Source organism: Piliocolobus tephrosceles, chromosome 10, assembly GCF_002776525.5.
Source record: "Piliocolobus tephrosceles isolate RC106 chromosome 10, ASM277652v3, whole genome shotgun sequence".
Classification (NCBI taxonomy): domain Eukaryota; kingdom Metazoa; phylum Chordata; class Mammalia; order Primates; family Cercopithecidae; genus Piliocolobus; species Piliocolobus tephrosceles.
In genome coordinates, this window is record NC_045443.1 from 104,226,790 (window position 1) to 104,242,004 (window position 15,215).

Genomic DNA, 15,215 nt, shown 5'->3' on the forward strand with positions numbered 1-15,215 from the left:
CCAGCCTGGGTGACAGAGCGAGACTCCGTTTAAAAAAAAAAAAAAAAAAATTACTTACAAGGAAAAAACCACTCTGCTTTAGCATGTTAAGAATGCTTTGACCTGTGGTCCCAGCTACTCAGGAGGCTGAGTTGGAAGGATTGCTTAAGCTGGGGAGGTGGAGGTTGCAGTGAACCAAGATCATGCCACTGCACACCAGCCTGTGTGACAGAGTGAGACCCCATCTCAAAAAAACAAAAATCCAAAAGAATGCTTTGGATTTTAAGAAGCAGAAACCTGATGGTTTAAATGATGTAGATATTTATTATTTTATTTAACCAAAGATGGGAAGGATGAGGTTCCAGGGTTTATTCAACAGTTCAACATCCTCCAGGACCCAGGCTCTTTATGTCTTTCTGCTGAGTCCCCTACATTGTTGGTATTTTGTCCCCGTGTTAGTACCTCATAATCACAAGGTAGCTGCTGTAGGTCCAGGCATTAGGTTCACATTTAAGACAGGAAAATGGAACAAGGGAAGGCGCCAGTTACTTTTCTTCTTGTGTGTCTCTCTTTTATCAGAAAACAACAAAATCTTTCCCAGAAGCCCCCAATAGACTTATTTTATGTTGTTTTTGTCCAGAACTCTATCATTTATAGCTGAAAGGGAGGATGAAAGAGAATTTGTCCAAAGAATAAGATTATGATAACTGGACTGACCACAGATCAAATCTAGCCTGTGGGCTGTTTTTATACATCCCATGATCTAATAATTTTTTTCATTTTTATTTTATTTTACTTTATTTTTTGAGATGGAGTCTCACTCTGTCACCAGGCTGGAGTGCAGTGTCGCGATCTTGGCTCACTGCAACCTCTGCCTCCCGGGTTCAAGCGATTCTCCTGCCTCAGCCTTCTGAGTAGCTGGGACTATAGGAGCTCACCACCATGCCCAGTTAATTTTTGTATTTTTTTTTTAGTAGAGATGGGGTTTCACCATGTTGGCCAGGATGGTCTCGATCTCTTGATATCGTGATCCGCCTGCCTCGGCCTCCCAAAGTCCACCACGCCCAGACTTTTTTTTTCATTTTTAAAGAGTGTGTATGGAGGTTGGGGGGAAGAAGAAGAAAAGGAATAGACTGTGTGTGGCCCACAGGGCCTAAAATATTTACTATCTGACTCTTTGCAGAAAAAGTTTACCAACTCTTGGCTTAGAAAAATCATGGTTTACCTCTTGGGCTATCATAATATTGCCTTGGATAAAACTGGGGTTTGATTAGCAAGCAGGAAAAAATGAACAATTGGCTATTGGGTGGCCTGCCACAGAATGTATCCCTGGACCAGGCCAATGGAAAAAATGCCTTCTCGGCGTGTGATTTGAGATAGGTCAACATTCTGCCTACTGAGAGGACTTCTTTTGCTGGCATGAGCCTTTCAGTATCAGCACCAAGGACCTGGTCAAAATGAAAATGTGTTGCTTGGAATGGGAGACTATTCAGTTTGTTAGCCTAGAATAAAAGAGTATGAGATTTTATGGATCATCTTGGCCCAACTCTCCTGTTTTACAGTTAAGGAAACTAAGGCTCAGAGAAGGGATGTGATTTGCCAGAGATCACACTCCTAGTTAGTGTCAGAATCAGGACTGTTACTGAGGCCTTCTGATATCTGTCAAATGCTCTGTTATGTCTGCTTAGCAACCCAGAAAAGATTAATTTAGTTGATTCGCTAGAGACTCAGTGAGTATGAGGAAATGTGATATGGAACTGACATTTTTTGATGGAATGCAGTTGGAAAGAAAACCCTGGACCAGTGGGGTCAAGTCCTAAATGCCTGATGGGTGAAGAAACCGAGCAAGAGTGGATGGGTTATTTGCCATAATTCAGGTCTCATAAGTTCTCACTTCCAACCTAAACAATTGCATTTTTCCCCTAGCAGATGTCAGTAGATATGTATGCTTCTGATGGCATACTCACCAACAAACAGGAGGATTGTGACTGTAAAATATTAAAAAGTCCGTGACTGTTGGGACATCATATCCAGAGGGGAAGGCTCAGCAGTGTGGATTGGACAGAGTTGTATGGGTAGAACAGAAGTTTCTGCAAAAGTTGGGCCCAGAAGATTCCCTGAGCACCTACTACATGCTAGACTCTATGGAAATCCCAAAATTATGTAAGGAAAGAAAGAGGAGGGAGCCAATATTAAAATATATTCAGCACCAGGCAGTATGCTGGGCATCATCACAACCATAATTTCTTTTAATCCTCTGGAGGGAAAGTATTTTTTCTCCCCATTTTACAGATGAAGAAACTGAGATTCAGAGATTATGTGACTTATTCAATGTCATAGCAAGTAAGTGGTAGAGTTAAGACTTGAATTTAGAGCTATCTGATTTTATTGCTGGCTCTCTTTTGACTACATTAACTGTCTTTTCCATGAATCCCTGCTCTCAATGAATTTTCAATCGAGAAAAGAAGTTAAGGCACATACTTGAATATTCACAATGCAAAGCCATATGTGATCGACTTCATTCAAAGGATATGAGGTGTACTTAAGACCTTGCCAAACCAAGTGTGGTACTGACCTAGAGCATAGACCTTCCTGGAAGCTTGTTAGGAATGCAATATTTTAGGCCCATCCCAGACTCACTGACACATGCTCTGTATTTTAACAATACTTGCAGGTGATTTACTAATTATGCATGCTGAAGTTTGGGAGAAGTCACAAGATTGGAAGGTGACTCTGGGGAAGGCATTTTAGAGGAGGTGACATTTGTCTTGGCCCTCAAAGGATCCATGTGGTTCCTGCAGTGATGGGAAAATGGGGGAGGCAGAAAGCTACGAGACTGGTCTTGAGCTTGGAGAGTTTTCCAGGTTGGCTTGAGCAGAGAGGTTGAAGAATCACGGCAAACAGGACTAGGAATGAGTTTGGGCCACATCACTGAGGGACCTGGATTCCAAACAAGGAGTCTAGAATTTGAGGTCTGAGGTGCCACCGAAGGAGCTGGCTGAGGAGTGACAAATCAAAGTGGTATTTTCAGAAGGTTGGTGTGGAGGTTCTATGCGGGTGGATTCAAGCCAGGAAGAAACATCAGGGCTGCTACCTACTCCAAGTTTGAGGCCTTAAACTAGGCTGGTGTTAGAGGGTTGGAAGAAATTAGAGAAACTGGGAGGATAGGATGGGTCCAAAGAACAGGAACCCAGTGGGATTTTTGGGATTCCTGTTTCCCTCTTTCAGAGACAGAGTAAGTGAAATGTAACCAAGAGGTGCCCAAGTCCTCTAGCCTTCAGGTCACCATTTTCTTAATGGCTAAATGAAATGACTCTAAATTCCATCCCATATCCTAGGCAGGAGTCCAGAACCTTCCACTTCCCTCCACGAGATATCAGACACACACATGCATGTGTGTATGTTTGTTGTGAATGTATGGAATGAGGTTCTTCCTCTCCCGAGACAGTCCACGCTGTGTCCCATTCCCTCTGCCCTTTCACAGCTCCTAGCCACTGGCATTCTCCTGTCTTACCATGTGCCTCACTCTGAGTGTACACTTCTTCCTTTACCCTCTCCTGTTACTGACTGTTCAGTGGGGACTGAGGGTACCTATAGCATAGGATAGGGAAAAGCTCTAATTCAGTGGCATGATGGCATAGAAAATCTGGGGTCACAACTTAAGGTGACTCATCACTATTGTATTAAAATATAATTGCAGGCCGGATGTCATGGCTCATGCCTGTAATCCCAGAATTTTGGTAGGCCGAGGCAGGCAGATCACTTGAGATCAGGAGTTCACAACCAGTCTGGCCAACATGGTGAAAGCCTGTCTCTACTAAAAATACAAAAATTAGCCAGGCGTGGTGGCTGGTGCCTGTAATCCCAGCTACTTGGGAGGCTGAGGCAGGAGGATCATGTGAACCCAGGAGGTGGAGAGGTTGCAGTGAGCCGAGACCACGCCATTGCACTCCAGCCTAGGCAACAAGAGCGGAACTCTGTCTCAGAAAACAAAACGAAACGAAACAAAACAAACAAACGAAAAAAAACCACATCACATTTCAAGGCTACGTAAGTGAAAGTTACATCTCTCTCTCACTCCACTCACCTCCCTCAGCATGTCTTAGTTGATTATCCAATGTGGTTTCTTATAACTTCATAAAAAGATTTCCAGAGAAGAAGAAATGTCATTAAGCCGTATTTGAAATTCTTTACTAAAAAAGACAGAAGGAACTGCTCCACCTTATCTGTTGTGGAGAGGAGAAGACTGTGGTGAGATGGAATGTCTCCAGGAGAAGGAAGTTCAGGGTGATCAGGAGCTGTTTTGTATTTCCATTGAGATGTGGGCCAAATGCCCTGCCAATAGCAGAAAAGCATTCAGGCAGCTCCTAGAGCTAGGGCAAGACTGAGAGTCCAGGACAGGGTTCAACAGGAGAAACCTCTTGGGTCACTTGCAAAGAATTAGATTGCCCCCATGGGGTGTCTGCTGCAGTTTTAGTGCTGGCTGGGAACCCAGGTTTGAGATTGCTAGCTGGCTGGCGTGGCCCCAGTGTTTAGGCTGTGATTTAAGATGACCTCCTTGGCTCCTCCCGTTCCTCACCTCTGTGCCCACAGTGTCATCAAGGGCTGCCCATTCTGCCCTCAGTGTCAGCCTATATGTTCTTTCTTCTCCAGCTGACCTTCCCCACTCCTCTGGGGAAGAAGGACGGACTGCTTCCTCTGGGCTTCGAGCACACTGCCAGGCCAGGGCCCCTCCACCCTCCATTTAGTCTCTCCATGGGGCCAAAACATCTTGAGGGGAAGGCACTGTGTCTGACTGTATCTCACCGATACTTAACACAGTAGGGCCCGGTACATGGTAGTTGCTCAGTAAGCATATGGATATTAGGAAAACAAAACAAACCATAAAGCCTCACTAGATTATGGGTGTTTATAATTTGCTTTCAGTTTTTGGCACTCTACGACCACTTATCCATTTGAGTAGATTCTTCCTTTGGATGCCCCTCCCCTATAGGATCTTTTTAATTTGTTCATACTTAAAAGTTAGAATAGTTTTGAATAGATTATACAGCCATGTGGTCCAACAATCAAAATGCTTTAAAGAAGTCTTGGTCTCACCCCCATCTTCCCCCTGCAACCCGCTACTCCAGCTTCCTAGTAACAAACACTTTTGTTTCTCATGTATTCTTTGAGTATTTCCTTATGCAAATGAAAAATTCAGATATGTGTTCCTTTTTTTTTTTGAGACAGAGTCTTGCTCTGTCACCCAGGCTGGAATGCAGTGGTGCCATCTTAGCTCACTGCTGCCTCCATCTCCCAGGTTCAAGTGATTCTCCTGTCTTATCCTTCTGAGTAGCTAGGATTGCAGGTATGCACCACCATGCCCAGCTAATTTTTGTGTTTTTGTAGAGGCAAGGTCTTGCCATGTTGGTTAGGCTGTTCTCAAACTCCTTACCTCAAGTGATCTACCTGACTTGGCCTCCCAAAGTACTGGGATTACAGGCATGAGCCACCGTGCCCAGCCATTTGTTACTTTTTTAACACAAAAAAGTGGCATACTATATGCACTGTATTGGGACTTGCTTTTTTCACTTAATAATAAAAATCAGAGTGTTCCGTATCAGTAAGAACATAGAAAGTGTCCTCATTCTTTTTTGGTTTTCATCTTCAAAAAAAAAAAAAAAATACTTGCATAGTATCCCATTGTGAGGATGCATTCTAATTGAGTTACCCAGATGAACATCTGAGCTGTTTCCAAACTTTTGCTGCTACAGGCAAGCTGCAACAAATAACCTTGTGTATGCATCGTTTCAGATGTGTCCAGGTATAGCTGTAGGATCAGTTCACAGACATGGGGCTGCTGGATAAGGGGTATGTGGGATTTCAGTAGATTCTGCCAAATGACCTTCCATACAGAGAAGCCCTGGGTTTTGTTTGTTTGTTTTGTTGTTTTGTTTAGTTTTTGTTTTTGAGATAGGGTCTTGCTCTGTCACCCAGGCTGCAATGCAGTGGTGCAATCCCGGCTCACTGCAGCCTCAGCCTCCCAGGCTCAGGTGATGGCTCCCACCTCAGCCTTCTGAGTAGCTGGGAGTACAGGTGCGCACCACCATGCCTGGCTAATTTTTTATAGAGATGGGGTTTTACCATGTTGCCAAGGCTGATGGAACTCCTGAGCTCAAGCAATTTGCCCACCTTGGCCTCCCAAAGTGCTGAAATTACAGGCATGAGCCATTTCCAGCTAATTTTCAAAATTTTTTGTAGAGACGGAGTCTCACTATGACCCTCCTGCTTCAGCCTCCCAAAGTGCTGGGATCATAGGTGTGAGCCGCTGTGTCTGGCCAGGAGGCACGGTTCGCTCTCCCCCTGCAAGGTCGGAGGGTACCTGTTTCCCGTTAGCTTCACAGCAGAATTGCGTGGTTGTGATTTGGATTTTTGCCGATCTGATAAGTAAGATATGCCATCTTGGTGTAATTTCTATGTTCATTGGTTAAAACCGACCATCTTTCCACCTTTTAAGAGCATTTGTATTTTTTCCATTAACTGTGTGTCATGTGCATCGCCTATTTTTGCTTTTGGTTCTTGGTCTTTTTCCTGCTACTTTTACAGGAGCTCTTTTCTATGGTGGGTAGATGAGACCATTGTCTGTGGAATGATTGCAGTTTTCCCGAGTGAGTCATTATCTTTGTACTCATGTTGTGTTGTTTCTTTTTTTTTCTCTCTCTCACATAGAAATTTTGGATTTTTCATGTAATAAAATTTATCTATCTTTTCTTTTCTGGCTTTTTGATTTTGTATCAAAGTTAGCCTCTTTCCCACTCCAAGATTATGAAGGAATTCACCCAGAGGAGGCGAGAGGAAGCAGGTGTGGGCCCCTCACAGCAAATGCTGCCAACATCACAGTTTTGTTTGGGATTTAGCCCCGTTCCCACGGGGAGCAGGGTTTGCTGCCAGAGGCTGATGCCCACTGCCAAAGGCCTGGGTGCCAGGCACCCTGCTCATCAGCTGGTGCCCTTTGCAGGGGCTGGAAAGGAGGTGAATGAGGGGAAATGAAACGTTTGGCAGCCCCATGTTCCCAACAGGTGAGGTCTGACCAGGTGCAGCCAGGTCAGTATAATGAAAGGAAATAGAATTAGAACTTTGAAGTGAAATTTGAGACTCACATAAACTTGAACCTTTCCTGGGATTTGAAAAGAAGTAATTAATTTAGAAATGTGCTTCCTCAATGTTAAACTCTGCCACACTGGCTCCAGGCAAGAAATATTCTAGAATAGATTCCCAAATGTGAATTCATTTGACATGGAGGCAGAAAAGAAATGATGAGGCAGATAATAACTTCTCTAAAATCTTCAGTCCAGTACTACGAGTTTGAAGACAGAATGAGGCTCATAAATGTTTGGGTCTGGGGAGGTTTTGATGTCAACTAGCCTGGGTCCTTGTCTTTGCTCTGCCACTCAACTGTGTGGCCTCAGACAAATTCCTTCACTTCTCTGAGCCTTAGTTTCTTCTTCTGTAAATGGGGATAATACTAACAAGTAGGCCTAACATTGATTAAGCACTAAGTACACTCAGGCCCTGCATTTGATGTTTCACATGCGTTAAACTGTTCACTTTCTAGGGCAGCTGTGAAAGCTAAATGCCATACCATGAAGAGCTTTCCACAGTGCCTGGCACAATATAAGTCCTGAATAAACATTCCCTGGTAGTACTGCAGTTTTGGTATGTTACTGAAATCATATGTTTTTTATATGAACATTTAATATATGAAATCATATGTTGTTTGTATGTTACTGAATCACTCCACTTTTAATTGTGGTGTCATTTTATTCATTCACTCATTCCACAAATGCTTCCTGAGCCCCTACCACATGTGGGTGCTGGAGACCCAATGGTGAGCAAGGTCGGGGCCCTGCAGAGCTTACAAGCTAACAAGGCAGACACAGTGCTCAGTGCTGCAGACTGAATGTCTGTATTTCCCCCAAATTCAAATGTTGAAGCTCTAACCCCCAATGTGATGGTATTTGGAGATGAGGCTTTGGGGAAGTGTTAGGTCATGAGGGCTCAGCCCTTGTGAATGGGATTAGTGTCTCCTTATAAAAGAGGCCCCAGAGAGCTCCCTCACCCCTTCTGCCGTGTGTGAACACAGCGCGAAGACAGCTGTCTTTGAACCAGGAAGCAGACCCTCACCAGACACCAAATCACTGGTGCCTTCATCTTGGACTTCCAAGCCTCCAAAACTATGAGAAATCAATTTCTGTGTTTAAAACACCCAGTCTATGGTATTTTGTTACCGCAGCCTGAATGGATTGAAACGATCCATGGGCAGCGACCACACTCTGCCATGGGGACTTTGCTGGGGAGCAGTCAGGGTGCTGAGGGAGCACAGAGTGAATAACTCTCCCAGCTGCAGAGCTTGCCAACCCTCACGGACAGGGTGTGGAGCCAGGCGCATGGTCCCTCTGGAGAAGCAATAACAATTATAGGAACAGGGAACACTTAGATAGCAAGTCCTTTGAACCAGAAGTGGTTCAGTTAATACTCACGATAGCAGTATGTGCTTGGTCCTATTATTATCCCTATTTTACAGATAATGAAACTGAGGAACCAAAATGGTGTTCAAGGTCACATGGTTAATAAGTAGTGGAGCTGGGATTTGAGCCTGGAAATTTGGCCCCAGAGTTTATATCAGGAGGTAGATGCAGAGAGGAGAGCAGAGATGCTCACTACTAGGAACTGGACTGAGATCCCTGCACCGTGTTAGGAATCATTACTGCAAAGTGGGAGCAGAACAGAGTGGCAAGAAGACCAGGCGCCAGGACAGCATCTTGGCAGGAGCTTTTTTTAAAAAGCAGACTGCAGCTCTCCAGCCTTGGCAGGACCAGCTCTTCAAAATGAACAGGGCAGGTTACAAACTAGGATGGACTGTATGACCCTCACATGTTTTAAGTGTAGCTATGTATGTGTTTGTGTGTGAAAGAACCCTGAAAAAAGACGAGGCAAATAGGATAAAAAGGTTAACAGTTGTTCCCTCTGTTGAGAGGGGCTTGGATTCTGAGATATTTTCTCTATACTTTCTTCATTTTAAAAAGATGAGCATGCATTACTTTTGTGAATATAAAACAATGTTATCTTTTAAAAACCTCAACCATCCCTTCAGGGCTCAGCTCAAGTGCTGTCTCCTATATGGAGCTGGGACGTCCCCTGGTGTGTGTTTGCCTTGTGAGGTCCTTGGCGATGCAGTTGTCTTTGCCCCTGTAAATCTTCCAAAGCAGCAGATCCCAGCAGACAGAATTGCTCCAAACGCCTCCTGGCCGGCCAGGCATAGCCAAGGGCAACCTTTCCCCACAGACGGCTGCAGAGGGTGCTTTTGAATGCTTACCCTCTGTTAAGCCCATTTCACTTCATCCTCCCAACAACGTTTTGAGGTAGGGATTATTATTATCCTCCGTTTGGAGACGACTGTCTTAAGACTTAAACGGGATAATTAGATTGTTAAACATCACATTCCATGCTCACCTGGATCCACTCTGCCACATCCAGCAAAGACCCATGCTGCAGCCACCTTGCTTCTGGGAAAGTGACATAATCTGTCAGGTCCCCTTGTCTTTATCTGCTCTCACCTTCCCCACCCTCCTCCTGACTTCCATCCCACCTTAGCCCGGTCTGGCTCCCATCTCTGACTCACTCCAGGACTCGGCTCACCTATTACTTCCTCCAGGAAACCTTCTCTGACAAGCTCTGCTTTTTCATGTCGTCTGGGTTGGCCGACTCCTCTGTGCCTACCTGAATCACAGCACTTACCACTTCTTGCTGAACTTGTCCTCTGTCTCCTCTGCCTTTCTCTTTCCCCAACCAAACTCAAGGGCAAGAGTTTAATTGCTTTCTCCATGGTGACTAGTTGGCACAAATAAGGTATTCAATAAATATTTGTTGAACAAATTAATAGGATTCTTATAATCGCCATAGAAGATGACCTTTTTACAAACGAGGAAAAATGAAGCTCGAGTAAGTTGAGTGATTTGCTCAGTTCTGGCCGGTAAGTGTTAGGATTATTCGAATCTAAGTCTTTTGACAACCTGTCCACGCTGACCAAAATGCTGAAATTTAAAGAAACAAAAATTTAAAACCCTGCCAGTTTTAGGGGGAACAAAAATACTAGCAACGTGCCAGTGCAAGCTAGGTAGGGGTAGATTTAGGTTGTTTATATGGTTTTTCTTGTTTAAAAAAACACAATTGACAATTTGTTGTTGTTGTTGTTTGTTTTTGAGACAGGGTTTCACTCCTGTCACACAGGCTGGAGTGTAGTGGTGTGATCTCTCTGCAACCTCCGCCTCCCGGACTCAAGAGACTTTAGTGCCTTAGCCACCTGAGTAGCTGGGATTACAGGTGTGCGCCATGATGCCTGGCTAATTTTTGTATTTTTAGTAGAGAGAAGGTTTCATCGTGTTGGGCAGGCTGGTCTCAAACTCCTGGCCTCAAGTGATCTGCCCGCCTCCACCTTCCAAAGTGCTGGGATTACAGGCGTGAGCCACTGCGCCCGGTCCCATGTTTTTTATATAGCGCTTTCTTTCTCTTCGATTATTTGCTTAGTATTGTAATTTCTAGACATTGGGTTGTGAGGACAAGCAGCTGAACATTTTAGATGGTTCTCAACATTACTGCCAAATTGCATACTAAAAACATTAACACTACCTTCAGGTATAAAGAACTCTGAGAGTGTCAATTTCACCATGTATACATCAGCATCAAAAATTGTCATTATTTAAATTTGCTTTTCCCTCAGAAATATAAAGAGTGACTCATTGTTTCCTTTTTATTTCTTTGTGAACAACTGAGGTTGAGTATTGTTCTGTGTACTTAGGTGTTCACTTACCCACATTCTTGTGAGACCCACATGTTCACGCTCTATATTGTGCTGTTCTTTAAGACTGGAGAAGGCACACTTAACTATTTAAATACTAAGTGGAAGGTGCTGTGCTAGGTCCTGAAGGAGGTAATGCAGATGACTGAGATACCACCCCTGCCTTCTCACTGAGTTTATGCTTGAGCAGAAGGGATGGATGTGTACAGAAATAATAATCCAGTCGCCTGAGGGCAGGAGTTTGGCATCAGCCTGACCAACATGGTGAAACCCCGACTCTACTAAAAAATACAAAAATTAGCCGGGCGTGGTTGTGGGCACCTGTAATCCCAGCTACTTGGAGGGCTGAGGCAGAAGAATCACCTGAACCTGGGAGGTGGAGGTTGCAGTGAGCTGAGATTGTGCCATTGCACTCCAGCCTGGGTGACAAAAAAAAAAAAAAAAAAGAAAGAAATAATGATCCAGGTGGCTACACAGGACAGCTAAGAGGTGAATACTGTGTTATAGAAGCACAGAGTTAGGATCAATGATTGATTCCTGACTAAGAGAGTATCAAGGAAGGCTTCAAAGAGTCGGTGGCATTTATTCCAGGCTGGAAAGGATGAGAAACATCTATTTAGAAGAACTCCAGGTTGACAAAGCATCATGAACAGGTGTTGAGTCTATGATGTATTTTACATTCCGTTCCTGAGAACATTTAGCATTAGTGTGGTTTGGGTTCTAACCATCAGTTAGAATAGTTTTGGTGGCAGGGAAGAGAATACCCAATGAAAGGAAGTTTTATCAACCGAAGAAACTGTGCTAGCTCATAGAACAGGAGGCAGCCATTGTTTGGATTGGGTCATCAGAGGCACCACGTGACAATCAGAGCCCCCAAGCTTTCCCTTTTTTTCTCTGCCTTCCTAGGTGTTGACTTTGTCCTCAGATTGCGTTTTTCCCCATCCCAAGTTTGCTGCTTTCATCTAGTTATTGTGTCATCTCAAAGCCACATTCAAAAGTAGAACAGGCGAGAATCTCTCTCCTTCAATTTTATTAGGGAAAAATACTTTTCCCAGAAGCCCTGAGAGAGAGCGTCTTCTGAAATGTGATCAGCCTACATCATGTTACATGCTCCACCTAATCCAATCAGTGGCTAGATGACATAAAATTAATTATCATGATTGTCGTAAATGAATCAACATTCACCTTTCCAGGATTTGAAAGAGGGTCACTCTCCTTGAACACACAATCCTCTCTAAACTGAGCTTCTATATATAAGGAAGAAGGTGGGTACATGTAGGTTTTGATTAAGCAACAACAGTATCTGCCACGGTGCTTGTAAGCAGACATTAAATCAGAATTACACCAATGTTGATAAATTTTCATCAAGAAGGTATTTTCTGGATTCAGCTTTGATGAGCTAATTTAATTTTAGAAAAATTTTTCTATACATCATATGACATTTTCATTTTTTTCCATTTTCATTTTTGTTTTACTTAAACTGTTTTCATAGATACCAATTCTTTTCCATATAAGTTTTATGCCACAGATTGATTTCATTTATCTTTTTAATGTCTATGTTAAATTTTATTGATAATATTTATAGGCTTTGACATTATTGGTTTTCTTCTTGAGACTCTTATTTGTCCTAATTATCTTGGACCAAATTTTGTGAATCAAAGAATTTTATGTTGACTGTTCCTATCAATAATCTTTGTTAGGAACTGGATAAGAGACTGAGTATATGTATTTCTCAGTAAATCCATGATGAAATTGTGACAATTTTTTTTTAGATATGCTAAAAATTAATCTGTTGTTCAGTCTGTGGTACTGCAGGACTCAGCAAATCAGGGTCATGTGAGCCAAATCTGGCCTGATGGGGCTACAAGCTAAAAATGGTCTTTACAGATCAACTTTTGCAATCTATTTAATAATAGGCAGCATTAATTTTAATCCCAATTAGGAGAATGTTACCCACATCCCCAAAATTAATTTAATTCTTCTCATCAATAGACATGTATTACAAAAATTATATTCAATTATTACTATTACACTGGATTTTTTTTTTTTTTTTTTTTTTCCTGATTCTTGCTCTGTTGCCCAGACTGGAGTGCAGTGGCACGATCTTGGCTCTCTGCAACCTCTGTCTCCCAGGTTCAAGTGATTTTCCTGCCTCAGCCTCCTGAGTAACTGAGATTACAGGTGTGCGCCACCACACCTGGTTAATTTTTGTATTTTTAGTAGAGACACTTTCACCATGTTGGCCAGACTGGTCTTGAACTCCTGACCTCAAGTGATCCACTCACCTTGGCCTCCCAAAGTGCTGGGATTACAGGTGTGAGCCACTGTGCCTGGCCTTACATTGAATTTTATCAATAAATATTTCATGGAAACTTGTTTTCTCTCCTGTCATATATATTCTATATAATATTCTTGATTTTTACTATTGGTCCACAAACCCTAAAATATTTACTATCAGATCCTTTACAGAAAATATGTGCTAAACCCTGCTCCATTGCATTGCTAACCTGATTCTTCTTCTGAACACTTATACTTTCCCTACTCTACATTAAGGCTCTGCTTCATTGGGGTTACAAACAACAAATGGTGAAGAGCTTAGTCTGTTCAGGTTTTCATGACAAAATACCATAAACTGGGTGGGTTATGAACAACAGAGATTTATTTATCTATTGTTTATTCTCAAAGATTTATTAATTAACAGAGATTTATTCTCCCAGTTCTGGAGGCTGGGAAGTCCAAGATCAAGGCAATAGCAAATTTGGGTGTGGTGAGGGCCCACTTCCTGGTTCATAGATGGCTATCTTCTCGCTATCTTCTCTCTTCTTCTCAGAGGGGAGAAAGGGGTATGGGGGAGCTCTTTGGGGTCTCTTTCATAAAGACACTAATTTCATTCACAAGACTCATGACTGATCACTTCCTAAAGGCCCCACCTTCAAATATCATCATCATCTTGGGGATTAGGTTTCAACACATAAATTTTGGGGGGACACAAATATTCAGTCCATAGCAGTGAGTGAGTTCCCTATGTTTTTAGGGTTGAAATTGTAGTCTGTCCTGCTTCAGTTAGGAAAATACTGACTGGATGAGTGTGATCACATTGGTCAGTGATAAAGGGAAATGCTCTTCAAACTCTAACACATTGTGTCAAATAAAAACAAAATTGACATAAGAGTTTTAAAATAAAAGTCAATTTTGCTTTTTTTTTGTATTAAAATATGATGAGTCTAACATGTTGGAAAAGCCAAAATATTGTTTCAAAGCATCAACATTTCAGAGAAACATAGTCTTTTGAAACTTGGGAGAGTCAACAGGACTTTTACTTTTTCCTACTGTTTCCTACTGAAGTTAGCTTCTTTTTCTTTCCTTTAACAGATGAGGAAAAAGAAAATAATAGAGCATCCAAGCCCCACTCCACTCCTGCTACTCTGCAATGGTAAGTTTCCATTTTTAGCAAGTTCTCTCTTCAGAGGATGCTCATATCTTCTTACCTATAGGATAGGATATCACTTGGATATTTTAACATTGTCATAACTTGACATCCCACAACCAACATGAAATCTATTTAATTTGCAGTATATGTAAAATGCTCCACTAGCCTTAGATCTAGCCTGGAGATGGGAATTTTCATATTTTATTTTAGGGTAGATGTTTTTTCTGTTATCCAAACACTGGCAAGGACTAGATTCCCCATGGTGTTATTAATTGATTTTAATAGAATCCATTATTATGATTTATAATAGAAACAGATGTCTGTTGACTCTTACCAATGAACCCTTAATTCATAATTAATTGCAACTATATATAATTATTTTAACATTAATAGCACTAACAAGAGTAATCTAGAATGGCTTTCTCTTTAATATTTGGCATTCCTGGGCTTGATGAAATATTTACTGATGTTTAAGTGGTTGCACTTGTGTTTGGTATTTACAGATAAATTCTCCTCTAAAAGCTTTAGTTGGAAATTATGTTGTAGCTTTGAACACTAGAGCTCTCTATGCCTGAGATTCACACCATGGAGAATCTTGGCCATTGAAGGTGATTATTCCTGTAGCAGTGCAGCCCAGCAAATATGAAGGAACTAAGGAATGAAGGGGAAGGAACGAGAAATGGGGAAAAGAAAGGAAGGGGTGCATGATATGTACCCCTCCATGCTAGGCACTTTATATATATGCCTCATTTCATTCTCACAATTCTGTGGAGTTGCTGTTGTTGTGCCCGTTTAACTGATGAGGAAAATAAAGCTGAACCAGTTAAATCATTTGCCTGAATAGGCACACAGCCAATCAGTGGCAGAGGCAGGAACCTGGCTGGGTCTCTTTAACTGCGAAGCTCATGCTTGGGAAGAAAGGAAAAGAAACATTAGGAAGGATAGAGAAGAGGATAGATCAGAAAAGGA

General features: G+C 42.3%; 1 protein-coding gene and 1 long non-coding RNA gene across 3 annotated transcripts in view; one reads left to right on the plus strand and one right to left on the minus strand.

Moving 5' to 3' along the window:
• Nucleotides 1–15,215, minus strand: part of LOC111528398 — a 275,213-nt gene that overhangs the window by 125,552 nt on the left and 134,446 nt on the right. The window lies entirely within an intron of this gene.
• The window catches only part of RFX4 (regulatory factor X4), a 179,150-nt gene that overhangs the window by 41,558 nt on the left and 122,377 nt on the right, over nt 1–15,215 (plus strand). For both annotated transcript variants that reach the window (XM_023194451.3, XM_023194372.3), the window contains exon 3: nt 14,189–14,249. In XM_023194451.3, coding sequence (XP_023050219.1) covers nt 14,189–14,249 — 61 coding nt within the window. The remainder of the gene's footprint in view (nt 1–14,188; nt 14,250–15,215) is intronic.